This window comes from Chaetodon auriga, chromosome 2, assembly GCF_051107435.1.
Source record: "Chaetodon auriga isolate fChaAug3 chromosome 2, fChaAug3.hap1, whole genome shotgun sequence".
Lineage (NCBI taxonomy): Eukaryota > Metazoa > Chordata > Actinopteri > Chaetodontiformes > Chaetodontidae > Chaetodon > Chaetodon auriga.
In genome coordinates this window covers 10,446,742-10,473,784 of record NC_135075.1, presented here as the reverse complement: position 1 = coordinate 10,473,784, position 27,043 = coordinate 10,446,742, and the positions used below count along the sequence as shown (strand labels likewise).

General features: G+C 42.1%; 2 protein-coding genes across 25 annotated transcripts in view; one reads left to right on the top strand and one right to left on the bottom strand.

Annotated features, from left to right (window-relative positions):
- Positions 1-17,713, top strand: part of cast (calpastatin) — a 35,858-nt gene extending 18,145 nt beyond the window's left edge. For 6 of the 24 annotated variants that reach the window (XM_076753533.1, XM_076753559.1, XM_076753483.1 and 3 more), the window contains 34 exons: positions 2,783-2,851; positions 4,414-4,557; positions 4,909-5,019; positions 5,771-5,854; positions 6,487-6,570; positions 6,871-6,915; positions 6,999-7,100; positions 7,230-7,310; positions 7,833-7,871; positions 8,740-8,817; positions 9,037-9,108; positions 9,197-9,304; positions 9,460-9,555; positions 9,689-9,793; positions 9,923-10,039; positions 10,168-10,281; positions 10,377-10,493; positions 10,904-11,026; positions 11,206-11,310; positions 11,440-11,556; positions 11,687-11,800; positions 12,508-12,621; positions 12,859-12,963; positions 13,200-13,316; positions 13,447-13,560; positions 13,682-13,786; positions 13,881-13,976; positions 14,097-14,186; positions 14,658-14,702; positions 14,801-14,929; positions 15,151-15,237; positions 15,636-15,665; positions 15,901-16,007; positions 16,125-17,712. In XM_076753533.1, coding sequence (XP_076609648.1) covers positions 2,783-2,851; positions 4,414-4,557; positions 4,909-5,019; positions 5,771-5,854; positions 6,487-6,570; positions 6,871-6,915; positions 6,999-7,100; positions 7,230-7,310; positions 7,833-7,871; positions 8,740-8,817; positions 9,037-9,108; positions 9,197-9,304; positions 9,460-9,555; positions 9,689-9,793; positions 9,923-10,039; positions 10,168-10,281; positions 10,377-10,493; positions 10,904-11,026; positions 11,206-11,310; positions 11,440-11,556; positions 11,687-11,800; positions 12,508-12,621; positions 12,859-12,963; positions 13,200-13,316; positions 13,447-13,560; positions 13,682-13,786; positions 13,881-13,976; positions 14,097-14,186; positions 14,658-14,702; positions 14,801-14,929; positions 15,151-15,237; positions 15,636-15,665; positions 15,901-15,999 — 3,156 coding nt within the window. In that variant the 3' untranslated portion in view covers positions 16,000-16,007; positions 16,125-17,712. Of the gene's footprint in view, positions 1-2,782; positions 2,852-4,413; positions 4,558-4,908; positions 5,020-5,770; positions 5,855-6,486; positions 6,571-6,870; positions 6,916-6,998; positions 7,101-7,229; positions 7,311-7,832; positions 7,872-8,739; positions 8,818-9,036; positions 9,109-9,196; positions 9,305-9,459; positions 9,556-9,688; positions 9,794-9,922; positions 10,040-10,167; positions 10,282-10,376; positions 10,494-10,903; positions 11,027-11,205; positions 11,311-11,439; positions 11,557-11,686; positions 11,801-12,507; positions 12,622-12,858; positions 12,964-13,199; positions 13,317-13,446; positions 13,561-13,681; positions 13,787-13,880; positions 13,977-14,096; positions 14,187-14,657; positions 14,703-14,800; positions 14,930-15,150; positions 15,238-15,635; positions 15,666-15,900; positions 16,013-16,124 lie in introns of all 24 variants that reach the window. The other 18 variants (XM_076753643.1, XM_076753626.1, XM_076753491.1 and 15 more) reach the window with 17 other exon arrangements.
- A 293-nt stretch (positions 17,714-18,006) lies between these two features.
- cd8a (CD8a molecule) lies at positions 18,007-20,579 on the bottom strand. The gene is made up of 6 exons (XM_076748763.1): positions 20,481-20,579; positions 20,013-20,342; positions 19,821-19,925; positions 19,610-19,717; positions 19,336-19,375; positions 18,007-18,503 (listed from the first exon to the last, which is right to left on the bottom strand). The coding sequence occupies exons 1-6, from the start codon at positions 20,521-20,523 to the stop codon at positions 18,452-18,454; spliced, it is 678 nt and encodes a 225-aa protein (XP_076604878.1). The 5' UTR covers positions 20,524-20,579; the 3' UTR covers positions 18,007-18,451.
- Positions 20,580-27,043: the final 6,464 nt, after the last annotated feature.

The following is a 27,043-nucleotide window of genomic DNA, read 5'->3' as shown; positions in this document are numbered from 1 at the left end:
CCAGCTCGGTGTAACTGTAAAACATGATCCACAGGTTTACCCGCTCCAAGGCTTACAGGCGCTCAGATGTGGGATAATGTTAATTGTTACTTTTTTGCCACGGGACTCTACAGCCTCTTCCAAAAATACTTTTGGAATGAACACCCAAAACAGTACAAAAACTATTATCTGTGGCCGCACATTAGCATGCATACTATGTCTGACAGGGCAGTGACTGACAGCTTGTGGGTTAAAACCCAAATGATCTCACAATGTTGAGTGATTAGTGTGAACAGAGGGACAAACAGAGTAATGTTCACGAACTGGCTCGGTTAGATCAGTGATACAAACCATTACAATGCTTCGGGTTGAATGTGAAACTAATTACTTGAATTCTGGGTTGGTGTGTGTCGGGTGGAGGCTCTGTGCTCTATTCACATCACCTGAAAGGACTGGGCTGGGCTCTGCTTCATACTGGGCTCCACCTGGAGACAGCGGCATGCCTCAGAAATACTGAACTGCATGCATGGCTACCTTCAGAAAGAAGTATATTTAGTACACTGTTTGTATACTGTTGAGGATTGTACTTCTGCTTCGCTGCATCGACTTTTTCTTAAAGTTTTAAAAGTTTTAAAAGTGACAGTATCCTTGTTTCCATGATTAATCTGTGAACTAGGTCTTACTCTTTTTATTAGGTGAGAGAGATGATGACAATAACCATTTAGCTTTTTTCTGGTTCTACTCTAAAATCGTGGCGTGTGTTGCTGTTGGTGGATCAGCAGGTTAGCACTTTGCTTTACAATATGAAGGTCCAGGGTTGAGTCCGGTCTGTGATGACCAAGTCCAGGTTGTTCCCTTGACCCCCGGTCTGAGGAAGAAGTCTGTAGAAGAGCTGATGTGTATATGGCCAAGGTCACTGTCGGCCTCAGGCGTATGCTGCTGGTGCATTTGTGGACTGCTGAGCAACAAGAAATTGTGCTATAGAAGTACTAAGTTTTTAACATAGTCAGCATATTTGACATAGTTTGACCTCAGGAGTGGCTCTGACAAGTTCACTTTTCAGATGTAAAATGTTCTGCTCAGTACAAAATCCTGACAATATCTTAAGTTTGTTTGAATTATGTGTTTGTGTTAGAAAATGTATTTATATATATATTGTGTATGCTGATTTTTTTGTTAGATTTTTTTTACATTTAATTAAATGTATTGATTTAAAAAGACAGTACTGGTACATAGGATTAAGTTCCCTCAGAAATAAAGTATTGAAAGAATCCAGACTAGGCCAGGTTTGTCAGCCTGGTTTAATTAGTGTTTGAGTACAGTCATTTGCTGCTTTGTGTTTTGATGGTGTCTCTGTGTATCCTGTCCTGCCATGTACATTTTAAAGAAACACGCTAGTTTAATACAGTTTTGTATAGTTACACGTGTCAAAGAACAAATTGATGGCTGTCTGTCAGTTGGTTGTGAATGGATATTTAATCTGTTTCTGGATGACTCTCATTGACTTTGGGTCCCAGTTAATGCCAAATTGTGATTAATAATCCCAAATAACCCCAAAATGTAAAGTACTTACCTCTGGGTGAAACATTAAGACCTTAGTGTGACTGAACTGTGTATTTTAGTGATGTCACTGAAATGATGTTCAGTCAGCAGCAAAGAAGGAAAGTCTGCTGTTTATCTTAGTCAGTAAGCCATAAGCAATGAGTGACTCGACTGGGATTACGCTACTTCTGCTCATTGTGAAACACGTTACTCTTAGTCCAACAGTAATACTTTGAACAAAGCTCTTTAACCTAAAATGTGGGAAATGGTAATAGACTATTGACGAAACAGGACACTCCCAGTAGGAAGAGTGCTGAAGCTTTTTTACTTCTTTTATTATAGCATTAAAAATAGAGTTTTATAAGGGAAAATACGTGAACACACATGGACACACAGTGACTCCATTCTACATGTGGAGCTTCTTCTCTGCTTTGGTCCTTCATGAACTGATGTGATTTACATTTGTGGCAGCAGTCTGATGACCAGCTACCAGACAATAAACTGGATCTTCAGGCTGATCACGTTTGCAGCTGAACAGAAAAGAGCATCAGCTGCAGAAACTCAGATCTTATCAAGAAGAAATCTAAGGTCACAGCTCCACTGACAGTGTGAGGAAGTGCAGTGCAGCACGGATATCACTGCTGTGTGTGTGTGTGTGTGTGTGTGTGTGTGTGTGTGTGTGTGTGTGTGTGTGTGTGTGTGTGTGTATGTGTGTGTGTGTGTGTGTCTTCGGCCGACCTTGTTGAAATGAATGATCTCAGTGTAAGTTTTTATGCTGTGTGTCTTCATAGTAACTTGAATCCTACATTTGTTGCCACTGTTGTCAGTTGCCAAGGCAACCGAAGACAACAATAACACTTGGTCTCTTTGCTGTCTGCTGTCAAACAGCAGACGCACCCTGCAGTCTGGAATGTAGTGCTTGAATCAAGCACCTCTAAATGCAGGATGATGGATGTATTTGTGTTGCTGCCCTGTAGCTCTGTCGTTAGCTGTCTGTCTGTTAGCTGTCTGTCTGTTAGCTGTCTGTCTGTTGTCCTTCATCTTTGTCTTAGAAAGTGCCGTTCCAAGCTGTGCTGCCATGTCTGCATGTGTTCCTCCCCGTCCAGAAATAAGCTGCATGGAATGTTCAGTTTTCCACAAATCAAACAGACAAGTTGTTTTGTGTCAGTGTCGAAATGATTATGATGGCTTCTGGTCGATGTTTCACTGCACATGCGTCACCTTTCTCTCTCTCTCTTTCTGGTTGTCTCCTTCTCTCTAGTCGCAGCCCAGCCAGGCCACACCCAAACCAGCAGCTCAGGGCTCCACCGTGAGGCCTGCACAGTACGAGGTATCAAACATTCCTCTTCAGTAGCCCTTCACCTCTCCTCTTCTTGCCGCTCTTTCTGAACAATCTCCATCTGACCTCTGACCTGCCCATTATGTGGACTGTAGTGTTTCCTTGTAGTAAACTGGGGGGGTAGGTTTAGCCGTGTCCTCTGAGCAGAAGCGCACAGTAAAGAAAACTTTCCTTTTCCTTCCATTCAAGCACAAGCGAGGTAACACCCAGCTTCTCCGACGGGGGAAGCAGTTTAACCCCTTAATGGTGCTCTCACAACAATGGATAAAAGTGATTGTTCCTTCCTGTTCAGTCCGATTTGCCATGGACTGTAGTCATTCCCAGATGTTATGATAGTTCCTAAATGTTTGTTGAAATCTAACTTTAGGAAGCATACATGTTAAAATGATTTGTCAGTACGTTGATCAAGAACTCAGGAATTGTGACTATGAAGCAGTTGTGCTGCTCGTGACTCCGTGTCAGTTTTGCATGTCATGTTTGTCATGTTGCTAGAAAATAGTTGGCAAATGTCAACAAAGACTTTTAAGAGTTATTCAGCAAAAACTTTACTCAATTAAAAGTCTTGTTTATCCAGTTCAGGACAGGACAAACAGGACTTCTTGGATAAAAGTGAAAGTCTCTTTCTCTCGGGTGAGAGTAATGAAAGTCTCTTAGTGACCAGCTTTTGTCTTGAAACAATGTCTTCAACCTGATTTGCTCTGAAACACAGGGCTTTCACTGAGTCTTTAGGTGTTTTCCCTCTTAAAGGCCAGACAGTGTTTTGATAGAACAAATCAACAGGACCAGTCTGAAGTGTTTTCACTTGGCCTTCAACAGCTGGGCTTCCACTTCGTCTGGCTTCTGTGGGACATGTGAACTGTGAAAGTGGCTGTGTGCAGAAAATAGATGCAGCAGTGTTTGAAACAGTAATAGAATACAATGTGAGAGAATTACATGTTTTAAGCTTACAGAGTTATTTATAGACTAAGCTTGTATTACTCAGTTGTTATCCTTGTGGGGTACGGCTGATCATGTTTCAGTAGCAGTGTGTGAGCAGCTCCATCAATAAAGACCATCCAAAGCATTATCTTTACCTCTTTGTATGAAGTTTAAGGGGTCCTCTATTGATTTGATTTTGTACTTCACTAAAGTTGGGCAACTGGAAAGAAACATGCTGTAAAAAATATTCAAAATTTAAGCAGCAGAGGTGAAGATACCCTCACTTATTTTTAACCTGTACCACTTCCTGTTTTGTCCCTTAGCTTCCAGTTGCTAATGCTGGCTGTAAATACAAATAAAAAGCCATGATCCAGCCTAATATACATCTCTCAAAGATGGGACCACACATGCCGTTTTTAGAGGCCGTCACCGTACACTTCACAGATGGCAGCTTAAAAACACGTTATGACTTTTGTGTGTAAAATCGTTGGATTTCTCTTTTAACAGTTCAGTTCATGTTGTCTTGAAACAGAAAATACATAAGCTGTTGGCACAAGCAAACATAGCCTACAGGCAATGCAAGCATCCAATGAGCTGTAATGAAACTAGACTTTTCCACACCTGGTGCGTTGCAGAAGGCATCATCAGCATCCACCATGGCTACAAAGCCTGGGGGGGTCACCACAGCAACAGGCGGAGCCACAGGAAGTGGCGTCACCGCAGGAGGAAGCGTTTCAGTTGGGACAGCAGGAAAAGGGGCACCTCAAGCCAAACCTGAGGTAGACAGACTCTGGATGCCTAAATAAAAGCGGAGGGGGCTTTTGGCTGTTTGGATGCGATGTAACACGAATCACTGCTTCCTTCTACACTCTGAGTGTGTGCTCATCACGAGGCAGCTCTCATCTCGTCTTCACTGGCTTCATCTTCTTTTCATCTCACAAAACCTCTCTGAATGCTTTGTCTCTCTGACTCAGCCGTCTAAACGTCTTGACCTTTCACATGCAGCAGAACCATGAACACTGGCTGTGTCACATTAATGAGCTCTCACATCATCGCTCCTGGGATGAATGCTCACCACGATCTGTGGAAACGCCTTCACGAGTAACTCTCTCATGCTCCTTGGTTTGTAGACTAACACTACGCTGGCAGGTGCTACTGTTATTGACATGTCGTCCGCTGGGGGTACTGTTGTTGACATGACGTCAGCTGGGTCGAGGGGCGGTCCGAAACAGACGTCAAAGGTAACGGTGTCATCATGATGAGAGCTCTTGTCCTTTGTTCTGGTGTATTTCCATTACTGCTGACCATTTTCCTGAAAACTTGATCGATTTTCTACATACTTATTCTGAACTTGACTGATGTGGAAGAGCTTGTTGATTGAGCCATATTCAGGTGGGACACTCGAACATACGTGCTGTTTGTGTCAGCTGCTAAAGAGCAGCCTCTCTTATGAAACGACATGATCACATGAATCACATGATGTTTTTCAGTCATGTGTGCCTGTTTTCTTTTTTTTATGGTACGGTAACTTTCTTTTGGTTTATTGTAGATTTTTAGATTTTAGTGTCAGACAGCATATCACTGACTCTCACATTTCAGATACAGTATGAGGGCTTCCTGAAAACACCAACGTTTTCTGCTTGCTTTGCATTGAATATCTCAAGCTGGTTTCAAGGCTCCGGTTCAGCTTCCTGAGAGACAGAAAATCAAAGTTTAGGGAAAGGTCAGCAGTACTGTTAAGTACAGAATGTATTTTAATGGGCTAAAAGCACCAGCATTTAACCACACACACTGATCAATGGTCAGATTAGCTTCAGTAGACGCACATTTGAAACTACAGTGGCAGATCTGACCACTGAGATCATTTCCGCTGCTCTGTGTTAACTAACAGTCTAAAATTTCGTCTCTTGTGAACATGTTTACTGACTTTTCAAGTGCTGTGAATCTTTCACCCTTGTGTTTTTGAGTAATCATTTGGCCACATGTTCGTAGACTACACCTGTCTCCCAAGTCAAAGCCACAGCTACAGTTCCATCTTCTGCCGCTGGAGCAGCTGCAGCTGCTGGCACAGCCAAGGTACATTGACGGCTACAGGCTTCTCAGACTCTTTTTTGCCTCTGCGACTCCCTCCGGGTGTACTTTTCAAGGCTTGCTTTGGTCGTTGTTTCTTTCTTTCTGCAACATCCTCTGTGTGTCGCAGAGACTTATCGGGTTGTGTTACTTGAGAACATTCACATACTCGCTTCGGACATTTCTCGCTGTGGGAGTTCCTTTAGAATCAAATCATTGTTTCTGCCCTCTCTTTTCTACTTTGGTCATGGCCGGTTTGGAGGTATAAAGGACTTCTGTTCTTTACTCTGCAGCCCTTTGCTCAGCATGCCGACACTTGTCATTGTATTTGCAAATAGTGCACACCTGTCCACTTGCAACACCACACATGCCGGTACGTCATAAATCTGAGTCAGCCAGAGGAAACAAGCGCAGCGGAGTGATGTGCAGCTTGTTGGTTTGTCTTCTCAAGCTAGTTTCATTGCACAACACCTGCTGACACTTCAGTCAAGACTGTCATCGAGTTAATGAATCTTTGGCCTGTCCTGTGTTTCATTTGTTTCTTAGGGGATATTACTGAGTTTGTGCATGCACAGCAGACCTGTCATTTTGCTTGACGTGTATTCGGCTTATAATAGATTCAAATTTGTTGTTTTTAGAGTGCCACTGCTAGCACAACACTCAAAGCTGATGTGTCTAAAGCTGATCCTGTTAAAACATCAAAGCCAGCTGCACAAACAAAGGTAGACGATCTTGAAACTGGTGGAAGCTGTCTGATACTTTCGTCCTGTCTATTTCCTGTCCGTACAAAATAGATATAATGCATTAAATATTTACATGACTGGTGAAATTTCTCATTGTGTCAGACTGTGGGGGAATGTGTCAGGGTTCAAGAATATTAACAGATTTTTCTGGGATTATCATGAGGAAAAATAAGGTTTGGCCTGATGCACATTGATCAGTTTACAATCAGGTAGTGCAGTTTGTGTGTTTTTATTTCATTTCATTGAGGTGTGTGTACTGATTGTGGATCTGTGTTGCAGGTGCAGGTTGAGGTTCCGTCCACAGCAGCTAAAGGAGCCAAAGAGGTAAAGACTTACGTGTGTTGTGTGAGTTTGCTTTGAAAAGCATGTTTCTTGCTGTAGTGTGCTGAGTTGTGTTGCATGTGCAGGCACCTGCACAAGATCCCTTTGATGCCCTGGCCAGCATACTGCCATCAGCTGATCCTGTCGCACCGCAACAGCCTGTATACACTGGACCAGAGGTCAAAGAGGTACAGCATAGCCACAGTGTGTGTGTGTGTGTGTGTGTGTGTGTGGAGGGGGGGGTATGGAGTATTTGAACACACTGATATGCAGCATGGCTCTACTGGGAGTAACCGTGTGTGTTGCATGTATCTCAGCATGGAGTTGGTTCCGAGAAGGCTCAGAAGTGTGGTGAAAGAGACGACACACTGCCTCCAGACTACAGATTTGAAGATATGGTCAGTTCTCCTCAGTCTCAGTCTGATTCAAAAATTAGCTTTGTCGCATGGTGTGTGTTTTTTTTTGTCCCATCACTGTTAACACCTTTTATAGGGACTATTTCTTCAGTAGGAAGTAGTTGCTGTCCTGTCTGTGGATTATCAAGAGTAGTTTTTCATTGCTAAACAAAAGTTCATTTACCTCCATTGTATCGGAGATGAATAGGGCTGAGCATCAAACTTCATACATTTTTGGTACTAAATGATGTCTTAAGCAGTGAATGACATAATCTGCTAATGCTGGCCTAAAAACCCTGCTCAGATTCATAATCTAGATATTCTTTGATCTTATAGTCCCATATTTAAAATAAAAGTTTGCCAATTTTAGCCTTTTTTGTAGGCAAAGAATATGTCAGGGATTTGTTTTTCTTTGCAATTTGGATGAACCTTTAAGGCTTAAAGGTTCAGTATTTGTTGACACCCTTAAGGATTTCAGCATTTACCTTTTTTCCTCCAGTCTAAAATTGATCTGTTTCTTTGTAGGCTTCGGTTCCCGCAGATTTTAAACCCAAGGACGTTCCTGTAAGTGAACCTTTCACATTAAGTGGAGTTGCCCCCTCCGGCACTCTGCTAACTTTGGTACACATGCAGTTCAGGGACTCACTCTCCAAAGTGGCTCATTCACTCAACTTTTAGCAGTATGTGTAAGCAAATCACATTACACACACATTCAGGAAGCAGTGTTTCCACTGTATGATCTCCTGGTTCCTCTAGAGTGGGGAATGTTGCACTACACTTGTGGGTGTTGTCACAGCAAACTACACAAGACCCACCTTCTTCATCCGAGCTCGTTCGCGCTTGTCTGACCAAACCCAAATGTTCATTTGAAACGTGCACAACCACAGAGACACTGATACATCTGTTACACACTTTGATATCCACCCATACGTAGGGTACTATTTACTCACCCTCAACACACCCACTTTTGCATCATAGCCTACTCCCACTTTGTCATCTTGTCTTGCAAGAGACTTGTTTGGTTCTTTGTCTCACGATCTGTTTCCACCCATTTTCCTCCAGTGTGAGTTTTGTGTTTTTAATTTTGATGCGTATCATGGTTTTGCTAAATCAGATCGCTTGTATGTGTCAAATTTGTCTTTTGAGGGAGTTTACTTGCGATTCTTGTACTCTTCATGGAATGTGAAGGGTGTGTCCGGACTTTTCCCTCATTGTTGGTACATGCAGTCTGCTTTGCATTATTTTGCCCTTTTGTTTGCCTTTGACTTAGTCAGACATGCCACCTAGTGGAGGATCTTGTGACTGTCATGGAGCACAATTTGGAGTAATTCTTCCTAAATTCACCAGATTTCTAGTTTAAAAAAAGAAATCTGACTATGCATAGATATGATGTTTTGTCTGGTGGTGATGCATACTCTGTGTTTTATCTCAGAAACCACTGAGCACAGACGAGGCCCTGGATTCTCTCTCAGCTGGTTTCATGACTGCTTCGTCTTCACAGGTGCAAGAGGTCAGATTCTTCAAGCATGTAGCACTCAACTGCTAGTCCCTCCTCCACCTTTACACCCCATATACCCTCTTAGGAGTCCATACTTAAAATTCCCAGTTTGCATGTCTGCTGTACACAGTATCGCCAATGCCAATGCACACATGAACTTTCAAGTCATAGCTTTGCGCTTTAGCAGTCTAACAAGTTCCCATCTTGTGTTTTTTCCCTTGAAATATAAAGAAAAAGGAGCATGTAGAAAGCGTCAGTGCCTCATCTGCTGGCCCTGCTAACTTTGCACCACCTCCTGTGAAGGTACAGTAAACCGTCAAGTCTCTGTGCAGTCATCACAGTGGCCCCTGGCTGAAGGACTGAATTGTCTCATGTTGTGCCTCTGTTGCAGAAATCTCAAACCCCTGCAGCTGTTCCTCCTGCTGATAAAAAAGCCAAGATGGAGAAAGTCTCAGATGAATTCTCCCTTGAGGCTGGACTTCCCTCTGCTACTTCAAAGGTACAGCAAGCTCGCACCTCCTTTTCTCTCTTCTTGGGTGGTCAGATCTCTCTCTTTATAAATTACAACTAAAAATGTCATGAGATACTGAAGGTGCTCAGATATTCTGTTGTTTTCAGGGTTTAACTACTTGAATTGTCTGTTGCCTGTCACAGAAAGCAGTTCCCCCTGTGGCTGTGTGTCCTCCTGCTGATAAAAAAGCCAAGATGGAGAAAGATGCCAAAGTGGACACCAAGCTCAAGACTGATGATGTGAGACTGACAGGAGTGGACAAAATACTTCATGCCATTGTCCCTGTCCAACACTCTCTTCTTCTCATTTCTGTAGTTTATTTATATGTGGCAGATTAGTAGATTATTAACTTCATGCACAATCTCTCCTCAGGACGGCTCCATGTCTCTGGACGCTCTCAGTGCTCTTGGCGACACGCTGGCCGCAGACAAACCAAGACCTGAACTCCCCAAACTCAGACCTGAGGACATGGTGTCGGTAGGAGCACAAACACTCACTGGCAAAGAGTTCACAGCTTCTGATTGCAGAAAGCCTCCTGCTGTCTGCATATCTGCTCCTCACACAGACATTCAGCACTATTCTGTCCACATGTTGTTCTTCATATAGGAGGACAAGCTGAACAAGGAGAAGGGTGTGCTTGTAGGAGAGAGGGAAGACACACTTCCTCCAGACTACAGGTTTAAAGAGGACGAACTCAGAAAACTGCCTCCTCCCAAACCTGAGGTGAGACTGGGACACATTCACTTTAAGGCTCTCAAAGTATCACTGTGTTATAAACAATAATAACTGCAGGATATTGATATACAACATGTCTCTCTCTCCTCCATGTCCTTCCTCTCCTCCTCCTGCAGCCCACCATGGGCACTGGTGAGGCTCTGGACATTTTGTCTGGAGGCTTCGTGACCTCCTCAGCAGCTCCTACTGTCCAGGCTCCTGTTGTCACCCCCTCAGCTCCTCCTGCACAGGTACACCGTGGATCACTGGTAAAAGTGGACAAACTGATAAAAGCAGACACACAGTATCTGTTATCTCTTCAAATGTTCTGTCTTGGTTATTGTAGAATGCCCCTGCACGTCCTGTGGCGGTGTGTCCTGCCCCTGGTGATAACAAATCCAAGGCGGACAAAGTCTCTGATGACTTCTCTCTGGAGTCTGTACTTTCTGCTTCTACTGCCAAGGTACACCCAACTTACATCTCCTTCCATGCATGAGTCTCTTGGCTGATTTGTCAAAAACAACTAAGAGTCTACAGTCATGCTAGCAGCTCTGGGAGGTTGCACAGCGGCACTTGCATGCTAACATGCACACAATGACAATGCTAACATGCTGATTTTTAGCTGGTATAATGCTTACCAGGCATATTCATCATTCTAGTTCACTATGTCAGCGTGCTAACACTTGCTAATTAGCACCGACATCATAAGTTATTTTAAAGGAGCTATTTTGTTATAATAAAAATAGTATAGCAACATTTATGCATTGGATAAGAATTTCTTTAAATATTTTGTGATCACGTTGCAGAGTGCAACCCTTCGTTCAGTTAGACCTTTAATAGAAAGTTAAATGTCTTCTGTGTTGTCTGGTGTAGAAAGTTGAATCCTCTGCAGTTCCCCCTGTGGCTGTGTGCGCTCGTCCTGCTGATAAAAACACCAAAGTAGAGAAAACTGCCGCTGGAAAGGACTCCACTGACGCCAAGCCCAAGACTGGTCTGGTGAGATGCAGGAATTGTACACAATCTTTTCCCTGCTTGTCTTTCCCTCTCTCATATTTCCTGTCAGTTTCACCAGGTTGCCTTGTCCCTCTTTCATGTGGGAGAGACGTTTTATTACACTGGTTAAACTATGAATGTACGACAGATCAGCAGAGTAAAATCTCCTGTCCTCTCCTCAGGACGGCTCCATGTCTCTGGACGCTCTCGGTGCTCTTGGAGACATGTTGGCCGCAGACAAACCAAAACCTGAACTCCCCAAACTCAGACCTGAGGACATGGTGTCGGTAGGAGCACAAACACTCACTGGCACAGACTTCACAGCTTCTGATTGCAGAAAGCCTCCTGCTGTCTGCATATCTGCTCCTCACACAGACATTCAGCATTATTCTGTCCACCTGTTGTTCTTCATATAGGAGGACAAACTGAACAAGGAGAAGGGCGTGCTTGTAGGGGAGAGGGAAGACACGCTTCCTCCAGACTACAGGTTTAAAGAGGACGAACTCAGAAAACTGCCTCCTCCCAAACCTGAGGTGAGACTGGGACACATTCACTTTAAGGCTCTCAAAGTATCACTGTCATATAAACAACAATAACTGCATGATATTGATATACAACATATGTCTCTCTCTCCTCCATGTCCTTCCTCTCCTCCTCCTGCAGCCCACCATGGGCACTGGTGAGGCTCTGGACATTTTGTCTGGAGGCTTCGTGACCTCCTCGGCAGCTCCTACTGTCCAGGCTCCTGTTGTCACCCCCTCAGCTCCTCCTGCACAGGTACACTGTGGATCTGTCACTGCTGCCTGTAGATGAACTCTGCATACAGAAGCAGCACTGATGGTGGCACTGAGCATTTTTGTGTGCTACTTGTTTAATAATAATTGTGCATTTTGTAGGAGAAAGTGGAATTTTAGCATTAGCATATTCTCATTTCCCTCTCAATATGTATTTTGTTTGTTAAAGGATAAATTTGACAGTTTGGGGAAATATGCTTATGCTTTGTCTTGCTGAGAGTTAGATGTAAAGGTTGATACCACTGTACGTTAAAATGAAGCTACAGCCAGCAGCTGGACAGCTTAGCTTAGCATTCAAAGTAGACCTGGGAAAACAGCTGGCCTGGCTTTGTCCAAGAGTAAAAAACATCTGCATGCTAGCACCTCTAAAGCTCACGATATAATATGTTATTATTTTAACCCACAAAAACTGAGTGTAGAAACAACACATGGTTTAATTAAGCCAGGCTAACTGTTTCCCCGTTTCTAGTCTTTATGCTAAGCTAGCTAACATCTCCTTGCTTCACCTTTAGCATACAGACCTGAGAGTGGCATCGATCTTTGCATCTAACTCTTGGCAAGAAACCAAATAAGTGTATTTCCCAGAATGTTGAGCTCTTCTCTTCAGACTCTGTTTAAATCAATATGAATTTTTAAGACTTCCTTATGAATTCTGTGTTTTTGCTGAAAGCTGCTGTCTCTGTTTTCCAGACCAAAGTGGAGGATTTGTCAGCTCTGGATGTACTTTCTGGAGATTTTGTGTCTCCAGCTAAAGCTTCTGGAGTTCAGGCGCCTGCCCCTCCTTCGACCAAGAAGACGCCACAGGTAAGACTATCGGTGTGCTTGAATGTGTGTGTGTTTGTATATCTGCACAGCACCGTGTCCCTCTATGCCGTGTTTCTCCTGGAAACAACTCTGTACTCTCAGCTGTGTGTGCCTGTTCTTGTGTTCTCTACCATCCCATGACTTTTTTCAGCCAGCGTGTCGCACTCTCTGTCATTTTCTTTCCAATCAAAACTGTCACAGCTAAATTATGTCCTTCCTCGCCTCTTTTTTCCTCAGGATGACTCCATGTCTCTGGACGCTCTTGGTGCGCTTGGTGATACGTTGGCTGCAGACAAACCAAAACCTGAACTCCCCAAACTTAGACCTGAGGACATGGTGTCGGTATGGGACACACACAGAGACACGGACTCACTCACCCGTCATTTACATTTTTATTGCATTACATATAGAATGAATCAGATTGACATATATCGTAAAGGATGATGTCGACACAGTACCCTAGATAGATAGATAGATAGATGGATACTTTATTAATCCCCAAGGGAAATTCAAGTCCATGTGTGTTTGTAATTTCATGTGTTGTAATTTCTTTTCTGCATTTCTTTTCCTTTTCATAGGAGGACAAACTGAAAAAGGAGAAGGGTGTGCTTGTAGGAGAGAGGGAAGACACGCTTCCTCCAGACTACAGGTTTAAAGAGGACGAACTCAGAAAACTGCCTCCTCCCAAACCTGAGGTGAGACTGGGACACATTCACTTTAAGGCTCTCAAAGTATCACTGTCATATAAACAACAATAACTGCAGGATATTGATATACAACATATGTCTCTCTCTCCTCCATGTCCTTCCTCTCCTCCTCCTGCAGCCCACCATGGGCACTGGTGAGGCTCTTGACATTTTGTCTGGAGGCTTCGTGACCTCCTCGGCAGCTCCGACTGTCCAGGCTCCTGTTGTCACCCCTTCAGCTCCTCCTGCACAGGTACACTGTGGATGTAGCACTATTTACTGCAGCCGTAAACAGTACACTGTGACAGACAGATGCCTCTTTGCAAAGCTAAAGTCCGACAGATCTTATATGCTTCATTCTGTCACTCCCTCAGCCCTCTGCAGACTTTGCTCTGGATGCCTTGGCAGGAGATTTCGTTGCGGCCACTGCTGCTCCAGCAGTGAAGTCTGCTTATGTTCCCACAGAAACTGACCCGCAGGTAAACTCATAAATACAGCTCAAGCCTTTTTGGACCAGTTAGACTGTGGAAAAGCCTGCAGGTCAATCAGAATCTGTTGCCTGTGTTTGTGCAGGGAGCAGACAATGCCCTGGACGCTCTGTCAGACATCTTGAAGGATATCAAACCCACGCCTCAGCCTGCCCCAGTTCCCGCCAAAGACATTGTCAAGGTATCCAGTGAGCCTTTACGAGCATAGCCAGCGCGAGAGAAAATATTTTTCATTTCGGAGTGCTCAGACTAAAAAGTCCAGCAGTCACTTCAGCTGTCCTGACTTGCACGGTCATTGCAGGAGAAAAAGGTCGTTGAAGAGAAGCTGATAAAGATGGGAGAGAGAGACGACACGCTGCCGCCAGAGTATCGACCCACTGAGGAAGATAAGGTAAACTGACATCTACTGATCCGTGGTCCACCTCACTGATCTAGACTGAAACATCTCACAACTGTTAGATGGTTTGCCATGAAATCTCCTTCAGGCGTTTATGCTTCCCAGATGGTGAATCCTAAAGCATTTGTTGACCCCCTCACTTTTACTCTTAATGCAGCCTCACTGTGCTAACCTGGCTTCAGACTCTTAGCCTTGTTAGTCAACATTGAAGTTTTTCTGAAGCTGCTGCTGTGAGCTTCATTCATAGTTTTGGTGCATGTTTTGTTGGAAACAGTAAGAATATAACGGCTCCAAGATTTTAATGTCAGTTTTTTATTGCAAAACAACAGTTAAATTTTGTACTAATGAAGCGGAAGATGTAATAAAGAAACGGGGAAATTGTTCTACTGTGTGAGGCTGTTGATTCATTTACAGTATATCGTAGTGATAGTAACTTGTCTAATGTTCATCAATTTCATTTTAAAGAAAATGGCAGAAGCAGAGGCAAAAGCAGCTGCAGCACCCAAGAAGGTAAAAATGCACACACGCACACACACACACACAAACACACACTATATATATATTTGACAGTCGACGTGCAGAGAGTTTGATCTCCTGTCTTTCTGTAGGAAACTATGGATGATAAAACAGCCTTGGACCTGCTGTCCGGTGACTTTGATACTGTTCCAAGGCCCACTGCATCATCTGCAGCCACAGCAAAGCTGGAACCTCCTGTGCTGGACTCTGAGCCCCTGAAGGTAGCGGAGAAAAGAACAAGCAAACTACCTTCACACCTCCTCCTTGTAGAACACATCTGAGCAGGAGCTAATCATTTTAGTTCCACCTGTGCTTTTCCTGCTATGACAAGACAATTCAAAACGTCTACCATGAAAACAGGCCCATGTTAAATGGTGTCCATTGTTTTCTAAGTTTATTTAATTGATTATTTATTTGATTTATTTCTTTTATTCTTTCCCAGCCAATGGCCGGTCCTGTCCTAGACTCCCTTTCAGGCACATTGCTCCCAGACGCCCCAGAGTTCAAATCTAAGACAGACAAACCAAAGGTAAGAAGAGCATCTGTGTGAGATCAGGATGCAAGGTTGCTCCATCAGCTGGCATTATTGAAAAAGTAAACGTCAGTTAACTCAAGACCAGGGCCCCTAATTACCAAACATCTAATAACTGCACTTTAGAGGAAAGAACTTTAAGTAAAAAGTCACATTAATGAGGTGACTTGGTTTTATTGTTCAGTTTGTGTGAAGCATTTGATCTTTCACTGAAGTCAAAATTTGATAAATGCTTGCCCAGATCTAAAGCTCTGAAAAGCCCGACATCCAATGGTAAAAACCTTAGTTACATGGCGCCCTCTATAGGTTGTTTACCAGCACTTACTGTATCAGTAGCCACCTCCTCATGGGGAACCTGGTTGTTGAGCTTAACCAAGGTGTCAACTTTGTTGCAGGGCAAGAGCAAGTCAAAGTCAAAGTCTAAAGTAAGCAAACTGCCTCCTGCATGAAGGCCTCCGTTCATTTGGCTGTGCATGAAAATGGACTGTCAGTGAATCTGTGCGCTTAGAAATGAATCAGGGTAAAAGCAAATATCTGTACCAATGGAGCCTGCGCAAAACTGCATGTGATGCACTCTCCTCTCTTAATTATTGCATGCAAATGTTCTGCTTCTTCTTTTCATTTCTATACATAGTTTTTAACAATAACCTTGTACTCCAGAAACACCACGCAGGGGAGCCCTCTGCCACCGACCAGCTATCCGCTCAGCTAAGCTCAGACGTTGTGCCAACATCTGCAAAGAAGGGCGGAAAGAGTTAGACCACTCGGTGAGGTTTGTTCTCATCTTTTGCACAACTTTACCTGATAAGAGACGTAACACGCTCAACATGAAGAGGATAAACGTCCACGTGTTAGCACTGAATGTGTCGCTGCTTGTGTTGCAGGTTGTCGGAGCAATTTGTCCTCCCGGCCACAGGGGCGCATCAGTGAGGGGGCTGCCCTCTGGATGTTGATTCGATTTTTGTAAATTGTCAAGAATGTATACTGGATGAAAGACAAACCTACACATACCCATAACACTTGCTCAACACCTACCCACCCACGCTCACACACACACACACATACACACACACACACACACACAAACAGGTCCACGTGTAGCGCCTTTGTTGCTTGGTTTCACATGTATTTAAGGAGAAGAGAAGCTTTTGGTTTCTGTCTATGGAGAAAGGAAGACTTTCATACAGGATGGAGAATGAAAGAATGAGTCATCAGCAGACAAAGAAAGAAACTGGGGAAGGAGAGGAATTAAAGACAGGTTTTGGCGGCTGGTGCGTTGAGCATGTCGAAGGAAGGAAGGCGCTGCTTGTCAGAGTCCTGCACACACATCTCAGCTGACAGTTTCTGTTCCTCCGACGGCACTCATACCACAACGCGCTGCTTATTTAAGCCCGGTGGCGTTGTGATGTCAGTTGGAGCAGTGGCGACTGTCAGCTCGCCTTGGAGCAGTACGGAGTGGGTGCATAGTATCGGGATGTTTGTGCAATCTTGATGTACACAGAAAAGCCAAGTTTTCTATCATGATGCGGTCGGATGCCTTTAAGACACTAGTGTACAGCTTAGTTTGCTTATATTTTGGACAACACATAGTTTACATGATGTATGGAGGAGTTCCAGGAGATGTTTAGCTTAATTCTGTATTCGAGAGCTTCTTGCAAATTGCCTTTTACTGTCTGTCGAGAAATATCTGTCAAGAGAAGGGTCTGTATGTATTTGGCTGTGTAGAAAAAAAAATGCTGGTGTCCAGAAGTGCACTTAGTGAATGGAGGAGGAACTTTGTAAACTGCCCTTGTTTGTATACTGTAAAAAAAAAAAAGATTTTTACTCTATATAAGACAACACTGTATAATTTAGAAAGGGCTTTCAACTGTAAAGTCAGAAATCAATTTACTTTCCCCAAGTTTTTTCTTTTTTTTTTCATGTCAAAGGTTTCCTGTGGGTGTGAGTCAAAAGATATGAGAGATATTTTAGATGTGGGAATGTTAACTAAATAAACGTAAAAATTAGAACAGTGCAGTTTCTGTATGTAGAGTGTGGTTTCTCCGATTTGTGTCTGAAATGAGAAGCACGAACCGACGTGAGCTGCCTTGATGCATGTGTGGACAGAGCTGAATCCTGCAGGAAATCAATAAACACTGTTTTCTTAAAGGTGCGGGGGAAATGTGTTCGTATTAAACGGAACGGGAACAGAATCTCCTCTGAGAATATTTGTCTCTCCTCCTGACTGTGTGGTTTGTCATTGTGCAAAGAGTCGTAGCAGCCCACTTCCTTTTCACTCGGGGGACGCACAACAGAACGACTTGTCTCCAATTTCATACGAAGCTTCACATTTTTGTGCCAAGACCCCGAATGACTGATGGGGATGCAAATGTGGGGGTTCGATGCGTGAAAGAAATAAATACAATAAGAAACATAAATAAAGACAAAGAAGGAATGTTTGTCTGAGTGCTAATATATATGTTTTAGTTATAAAAGACAGTGAGATAATTCTAAAACACCGTACATCCAATTTTACAAAACAAAAACAATGTTTAATAATTTTTCCTCATTACTTTGAAATAATAGAAATGAAAAAAATGACATTTTTATTTTTAAATTCCATAGTTTTCAACATTTCAGGTGATCCTCTTGCCAGAAATCATATTATCAGACAAGATCATTTTCTGAAGTATGCTTATTTAATTCATTTGAAGTTCTCAGTTAGATCCCAAAATTAAAGCAAAATACAGAAATTACGTAACAAGAATCAGCCAAAATACAGCCCAAAGTACAGATTGTATATAAATGAAAATGAAATCTATACAAAAACAAAATGAACTAGACACAGTCTTTTTGCAAACATTTCAATAGGAAAATGAACATGAATCAGAGAGTTAAATTCTAATATTCTCAGGACGTCAGCGGTTTCTTTGATCAATGTTCATTTGATCTGGATGAACACACATTTCATGTCACGTTATTTCATGAAGAGTTCAGTCTGAACGCGTTATCAACAATCAAGCATAATACAGCTAAATAAATGATACTGACGATGTCGAGCTGTGAACGCATCTGATGCGTTTAATCCTTCATCCTCTTTTTTTTACAAGAGCTTTTTAAGTTGGCAGCCAAATATTCAGCATGAATGTCGTTAAACTGTAAAATATTTCTGCAACAAGAACACAACACTGTAAAATAACTGCAGTTTAAAGAAATGACAGCGAAATCTAGATCAAACATGTCTGCCAGTCCTCATCTGTTTCCCATCAGGTGTTGCTCGAGGCCTATAGGAAAGAAACAAGGTATTCAATAATAATAATAATAATAATAATAATAATAATAATAATAATAATAATAATAATAATAATAATTGGTCAAGTGGAAATAAAAAGGAAGCAGGGCTTTGGTTACAATTGAGGAAACTGAGGTCTTACATATTAATATTATAACATATTACTTATATATTTCTAGGAATTTATGGATTTTAGCAACCTGTGAGCAATTATGTTCTACAATTAAAAATGAATACATCGCATGTAATTAATGATCTTATTTCATTGTGTTTAGACTCAGAATGTTTTAATATAACAACTTTTACGACACGTGTGAGACTGCAATAAATAAATGAAGAATTCTGTCACAATTTCCTCTGTCATTTGTTGGTGATTACAGGCAAATTTCATTAGTTAACTCTCATCATCAGAACCATATTTATTGGCCACGCATGAGTTCACATACAAGGGATGTGACGCTGGTTTGAAGCTGCTCTCACTGGATTTACCCACAGAACAAATAGTGGAAGACAGAAATAGACATACAGTGAAAAACAAAGAGGACAAAGCTGAACAAAGAGAGGGAAAACTACACAGAGCACTACTATACACAGACAAGCAGGTGGAAAAATAAATTAATGGGTTTATGAGCAGCTGTTGATTTTCAGGGTAATAACTACTTATTTAATTGAATCCTGCAGAAAATATCACTGTACAGCTAACTCAATAAATAAATAAATAAGAAAAAGACAGAGCAATTAAAACATTTAAAAGTGTATTTCTGAATCTTGGCTATGGCCCTTAATGGAAACACACCATCAAGATAAATGAAGAAATAACTTACTTCCTCTTGTGATGATGCGGGCATCTCCGCGTCCTTACATCTACAGCAAATCAAACATTTTTAAAAACCTCATTACACACAGCAAAGTGTCCATGTTTAAATGAAGCAAAGCAGAAAAAATGTTCAGAAAATTTGCAGAATTTAAAATAACACTCGCCATCTTTCCAAAGTGCAGACTTTCACTGACTGCATATCAAACGGCATACAACAAAACGGCCTGTAACTGGCCTCAAGAAGGCTGTTCTTGCAGAATTAAGCTTTCAGGTGGACTTACGATTGCAGTATGCGGTGACGACGATGAGGAGTAGAAGAAGAAGGCCACAGGCGCCAACCAGTGGGCCCAGTATGATTGGAGTGCAAAACATGAAAGGACTGGTTTCCTCTGCAAAGCACGGAATCATTTAGCACCTGTTTGTCTTCACGGCATCATAAATATGAAGATGATCAGGACTCACTACACACAGACGTGATTCGGAATATTTTACCTTTCTTGTAATTGTTGTTACAAACACATGGCGCGGCAGTTGTGCATGGACTTTGTCTGATGGTGATGGTTTTGGCGGTGGTCAGTTGGGCCGCTGTAGTTTTGTCTTAAGAGAGAGGACAGATGTGATTAAAGTGTTGCTGAAAGCAGCCGTCATATAATCATCAGAGCAAACTCGTGAAACAAGACTCACCTCCGAGCAGTCGGGTTACTGTGCCAAACCTCAGTTCTGTACCTTTGTAAAGAGCTGCACAGCTGTAAACACCGCTGTCCTTAATTTTGTTGAATGACTTCAGTATTAGGATATTTTGAGCAATCCTTGAGGTCTTGAAATTGGAAGGGAAGGAACTTGAGGGTGACTTTAGCACGCCGTTGTTGCTGAAGGACGCAATGAATTCCATGCCAGAGTTGTCCAGTACTCGAAACCAGACCACCATGGAGCCCACCTCACTGGGCTGACACTGGATTTCAACCTCGTTGCCCTCCTTTACACTTTTGTCCTCACCTGCTCCGGACGTGATTTCTGAAAGACATAATAAAATGCGAGCGGCAGTATTATTCACTCCCCAAAAGCAAAAGACTAAGAAACAGATCAGAGGACACTTTAACGCTGCCACATGGTAGTGAACAGACTTATCGGCAAAATGTAGGTTAAACTTACTTTGATAAAATACCAAAATCACCAGAATCCACCTTTGGTCCATTTTAACGTTGCAGACGACAAGAGCTCCTAAACACGACTTTGTGGCGTTTGCTGAAGCCTGCTGGGAGATCACTTAGTGAGATATCAAACCACGCCCCACCTGTAACCTTCTTCTCTGCTGTGTCAAATGGGATCATTGCAGCAGAGTGTTGCAGAGACCTCCTGCAGCACGGTCGTGGTCTGCAAGGTGTTTGAAGTGGAGCCCACCGATCTGCGCTTTACACCTCTGCCTCTGGTTTGACGCATCGAACAGCCCTATCACCCACCAGACACTGACACACAAATGCAGCAGTGCACAGAATGCAGGCTTACAAGGACGGGATCGGAAGTTGCTATGACTTTAATTACTGTTCCCTGAGGGAGAGGAAAGTAAAAATTAGGTGTATTGTGCCTCTAATACCCCAGACTGTATGTGCTGTGCTGGGTGAATTGTTAACTCTGGGTGGCAGACGCCACTCCGTACTGTTTCTGCACAAATCAGATGGTGAATTTCACGAATTTCCCAGTATAGGCAAACATGTGACCTGCTGCCCTGGAGTCCCTGCTGTGTGTGATGTGATAGCTGTGAGTGTTTTCAGGAAATGGTAGGCACCATGAATAGCTGTGAGTGCTTTCTAACCTCAATCTCACTTCTCTTCTGTCCAGGCATCTTCCTGCTAGTTAAGCGTTATAGCTTTTGTTTATACCCAGTGCACTCATCTACGCAATTCTTTTGCAAGTAGTCCTTATTAATATATTATTCTATTTCAGAATAGGTTAATAAGCCATTTCATTCTGACTGTTCGTCACTTGCTCTGGGTCAGTGTGTGACAGGCTTACAGACTGCATTGCCTGTGTTGTGTGTTACAAATGAAATGGTAATAGTATAGTTATGCTGATGAAATCACTGATAGGCATCATTGAAATAGAATCATTAAAAGTGCAACAGTGGTACGCTAAATTTAAACATCTTCATCTGTGTTGCATGGCTAACCACACCCAACACATAGTGCAACACAGTGCTGTCACGCAGTGTTGCATCGCTGCAGCCACGTGAAGCATTAAACCGATAGATGGCAGCAACAGCAGGATGTAGAGCTGTCACTGTAAAACAGTGAATCACTGAGTCATGAGCCACAAAAATCGCAGCGTCTCTGCTCTGCAACAGCTGAATCTTTAAAATGTGTTGCATTGCTGGCCACTCCCTGATCAATGATGTCACAGCAGGTGCTTTACCTTTGACCGCTGAAAAAGAGCTAATGGAAAACACCTGCTGTGACAGAAGCGGTTGGGGCGTGGCTACCAGTGCACCGCGCTCGGATGTTTGAGGCCACAGAGAGCAGAGACGCAGCAGTTTAATGTCTCAAAGGTTTCCAGTGATTCGAGAAGTCGCCGTCTACAGCGGCCCTCCACCCTGATGAAGTCATCAGGGTTATTTGGCTTGGAGTTTGAAATAGGCATGCACCAATCAGGGAGGGCCCAACAAGACAGAGCTGCATTATGGGAAAAGCAGGATCCAGTGTTTCCAGTGCACTTTTGAATACAAGTCGAGACATCTGAGGTTCAGTTGCTTCAATTTTGCCGATTGTTTTTGAAAAAATGTTACTTGTAAGTCTCCAAACTTGTGGAAGCGGAATACTAAATTGTGAGAGTATCCCTTTAAGATTTTGGTGAGCTGCTATTGGTTGTTTTTTACTTCCAAATGAATGATTTACACAACTAGATTCAGAAAACTGGACATGTCTGATGGCTATTATGCATTGTTCATCATTAACAAACTACTAACAAGTGTATGCAACATAAATCATTGTTTCAGTAGGAATTATCTATTATTTATTTTTTGAAGTCACTGAGTGGGAGATAATCTGGAAAATATCTTAAAGTCAGTCATTCTGAGTGACTGAGCCTGTGTAAAGCTGTACTGAACTGCTAAGTAAAATGTTAGCAATGGGAATGATGACCAAAAATTAAGGTTGCAAAAGCAGCATTTTCCATGAACGAAAGGACAAAGCAACTATGAAACATCACGTCGCTTCATGTGAAAGCTCGTCTAACATTTGTAGTGAAGTGAAACTTCCTTCAGACCAACTGAGAGCGCTTCAGCAGCTGTGGCGCAACCCAGGGCCGTCCTATTTCCTGTTCAGTGATGGAAAGTAAATGCACCGATTTAGTAATGGGCAACAAGCGCTGACATTTTGCTCATTTGTGGGCGATTTATCTGTTCCATGGGTGGGAGGAGAGAGACAGAGACAGAAACCAGCAGAGACGGACAGTTAAAAACAATAGTGGGTCTCTTTTGGGCTGTACAGCTTTTTCTTCACCCTCTCACGCATTTTCCTCAAAGTGCAGATGCATATTATTAACTTTGGTTTTGTTTTTCAGAAATTACTACGACATTTATTTCAAATAAAACCAGGCTCAGGTTTTCAGTCTGTAGGGGATTCTGTTGATGCTTCGTGTCAAAGGGAAGACCCAGTCAAAACGCTCTCAGTTGGCCCACTTCACTTTTCCATAACTCTGGTTCAGAGTTGAGTCACACACAAACACACCTGCATGGGCTTCCCTGTCTTAGTCACACAAGGGGGTCTCCAACCTGAAACTTACAGCTATGTGTGTGTGTGTGTGTGTGTGTAGTGGGTGTCCAGGGGAAGCCAGTGACAGAGCACTGTACACAGTAGCATTGCATAGCTTGACATTCAGATGCAGTCAGAAGAGACGTCCTTGTGTTCTGAAAATAGCAGAATCCACCAATACCAGTAAATCAGCATCAATGCCAGTTGCTTGTTCACCAGTTCTTCATCACGTTGCCTCGCATGTCTCTGCCTCCGTACTGGCAGTTTCAGGCATTATGGGATGTGAAGTTGAAAAGGAAACCGAGAGCAACAAGAGGAGTAAGTAGACAAAGAGAGCTGAGAAACGGAGGAATTGCACATGTGCAGATATACAAATACCTGTTTGCTTATCGTCTCTTATATGGCTGAAACTTCCTGTCAGGATGGTACATGTGGGTTTTTGGAAAATTATTTCTGCATTTAAATTTTCTTTTTTAGCTGAAATCAGGCAAAAGACAAATATTTTCAGTGTAGAAAATATGACATGAACAAGTGAACAAGGCGAACTTATCCAGAAAAAAAATGTACTATCATATGTGAGTGTTCGTGTACAGGCTGCTCATCCTGCGGACTCTTGCTTGTTCACTTTGTGACCTTGATCATTATGTTAGATAACATGAGACAAACTTGTTCTTTGAATATATATTCAACCATTACTGACATCTTTCATTCTATTTACTGTAGCTTAAGACAGTTGATCCTGTAAAGCAGGTGCTGACATATGTTGTTTGCAGGTATTCACCATATATAGCCGAGTTTCATGGCATTTCAGTGATTCAGCTCTGTTGCTTTACATTTACAGATCTGGAATAGGACATATTTACCATTCATGCCTGATCTATTGGTATATGTTCGTCTTCTAAAATTCAAACTATTGCATCCTACAGAGCTGGTCATTGATATGCAGCATGCTATAAGCTGAAAAAGACATTTTTCAATGTTAAGACCTGTGAACTGTGTATTGTCACATATGCCTACATGTGACATGGTGTTTCTTATATTGAATTCAAGTGCCTTTTGAAATATAGAACAGAAATTAAAATAAAAAATGCTTACAGTAAAATGTAGCTACATGCAATTAGCCTACGCACTAGAATTGAAATGAATAGTTCACACATCACAGGTCAGTGAAGGGTATATTGATTACACTAAAAACTTTGAAACACTAATAAAAAAAATACTATAAAATAAAATATATTTGTCTCTAATGCTTTACATTTTTAACATATTATTTTATTTGACTATGGTAATACTCACCATGCAGTACTGTAGGTACTGTGTGTGGTATATATTTATCAGAAGACGACTCAGGATACAGCAAGCGCAAATGATTTATAAAATGATTTATAAAAATGTGCAAAGTTGCTGTGCTTATGTTTATTTATGTTTCATTTGTGCAGTGTTGTGTTGTATATATACACTCTATCTGTAATCAATCCTCTGTGCCAGACGTTCCACAAAACTACTGCTGTTCTGCGTTCTGTCATGTTTCCTGGAACTGATGAATAACATGCTGTACCTGCAGCTGCTGCTTCACAGTACAAGTTTACCACCATTCAAAAGTAACTTCTTACGTTACAGCATTACCTACTGAGGAAAGTAACTCATTTCAGTACTTTTGCATCACCACAATTGAATTGCAGTTCTTTGTGTCTTTTGCTTATATTGTCCAGAGAGTGTGCATCCTGCTGCACGTCTGAATGTATTAACTCTACTGTCACTGCATAGCCTAGTCTACAGCCCATAATCTGTAACTCTGCAGGCTAATATCAGGAATAACAGAAGGAATAGTCCCCGTACAGCTCTTCATTGACAACTATTTTTGATTACAAGTGAACAGAAAATCAGGAGGGTACCGGTGCTCAATGCACGTAGTCTAACAAGTTCATGCAACATGTAAGATGAAAGTAAGCAGAGACCGAGGAGACCTGAGTGCTGTGGAGCTCTGCTTAGCTCACAGGTGCTTCTTCAGATCTGAAGTAGAGTTTTTTATAACTGAGAAACACTGAACACACAGGCACAATTTCATTGTGATGCCCCTTTCACCCACATATTTCAAACAATACAAGTACCCTTCCGATGTAAAGGCTGTCCTCTCCGCCATCTTGCTAGCTGAGCTACACATTCTGACACAGCTGCAGATTGGATACTGTGAGTACGCAGAAGAAGGAAAGAAAGAAATGCAAATGAATCTGGGATTTTCTTTTGTTGTTTTTTGTAACAATTGGCAACTGAACTGTATATCCGACCTGATCGGTCCTGCACATGTGTAGGTCAGGTCTTGACCGATGGGTTATTCTAATCCTGACCATCCCTAAACAATTGTGTTTTAGGGCAGCATTTTCTCACATGCGTAAAAAGAGACGGGTTTCCAGTACAGATTGAGCTGTGACAGCAACAAAAAGTCCAGAATTGAATTGCAAAACTAACGTATTATGTTACTTGTTAGTACCCCCAACACTGCACATAGCCAAAACTAAAGCTGTTTGATACAACTGCCGTGCGTTTAAGTCCACCTTCATAACGATTATTCAGTTTTCTTGAAACTGAAAAGGTTTTGATTTGCCTTTTTAGAAGTTGTCTTTTGTGAACTGTCGCACTTGGTGTTAAGAGGTCTTTCAATCATTTTGTATGAGTGTAGCTGTTCATATTAAACTGCTATCTGAATGTACTCTGGGTCTGCTTTGCTTTGATTGTATATGTGATACAACATAGGCTATCAGCAACAGTGTTCAATGAAAGAATGCTGATGAGTGTTTATGTAACCTAACCAGTCTTAACTGCGTGTAATAAATCTAGACTTGTTCATTTAATGCTCTTTTTTTTGTAATAACAGTAAATTATGATTTCTAAATAAATTAACACCCCCGTCCCACCAACACACACTTACATGTATGAATTTAAAATAACCATTCACTGTGTTTAAGTGTATTTGCTGATGGAACTGTTTTATATCCAATAAAATATACTCCAACGAGATGCCGACTTCAAGTTTTCAATAAAGCTTTTTCGTAACAGTATTCGCATTTAGAAACTGTAACGCTCTTTCTGCCTCTGCCAGCGCTTGTGGTTCGGTCTGTGGTATTTTTGTGGTCTTTTTGTTTCAGAGACGAGATGAAGAGCTCAAAGCTGAAGCGAAGCGATAGCATCTCAGCGAGCACAGCTCTGTCTCTCCTCTCTCTCCAGCACACAGGAAAGGGTCGCGCACGCTCCCTGAGACCTGAACAACCACCGACTCAGCCATTTCTTCACACTCAGGCGCACAGGTGTGCATGTGTGTTGTTTCTGGCTGTGTGTGTGCTAGAGGGACAGTAAAGAATACACACTTTGTAGCCTGTAATTTAAGATTAAAACAATAAAACCTGTTGGCACATACTGCAGGTAATTCATCAGAAATTGAATGTGATGCAAGCTTATGCATCAAAGGTGAAGGAAGAAACCAAACCCCGTCACTCACCTACTCAACTTCCGCTACGCACAATATTGACAATGGATGTACAACACCCACTTCCAAACCTCTCTTTGCCTTTTCTTCCATGCACAGGCGCACAAACCTTTAGATGTACGAAACAACACTACAAACATTTTGAAACTCAAGACTTCTTAGTTCTCTGTGCACAAGTCATAGCTCTCATTGAAGACACATACAGCGTTTGGCCTCCCACACCTGTGTTATTCTTCCCTTTAGGCAACTGTGTCAAACTGAGTATTTGTGAACAAGAAAGTGTTAATACATGTGTTTAATACCAGATAATACAATAGCACCTATATAAAGAAGAGAGTCACCATTTGAAATGATTGCAAGTGTACAATTGTATTGATTTAACAGAATTACGCGAACATAAAAATCAACTTCACGGTGCTGTTTCCTTCAAAGACAGATGCATTTTAAAAGTGAAGAAACACTTACACATGCTATGAAACAGGAAT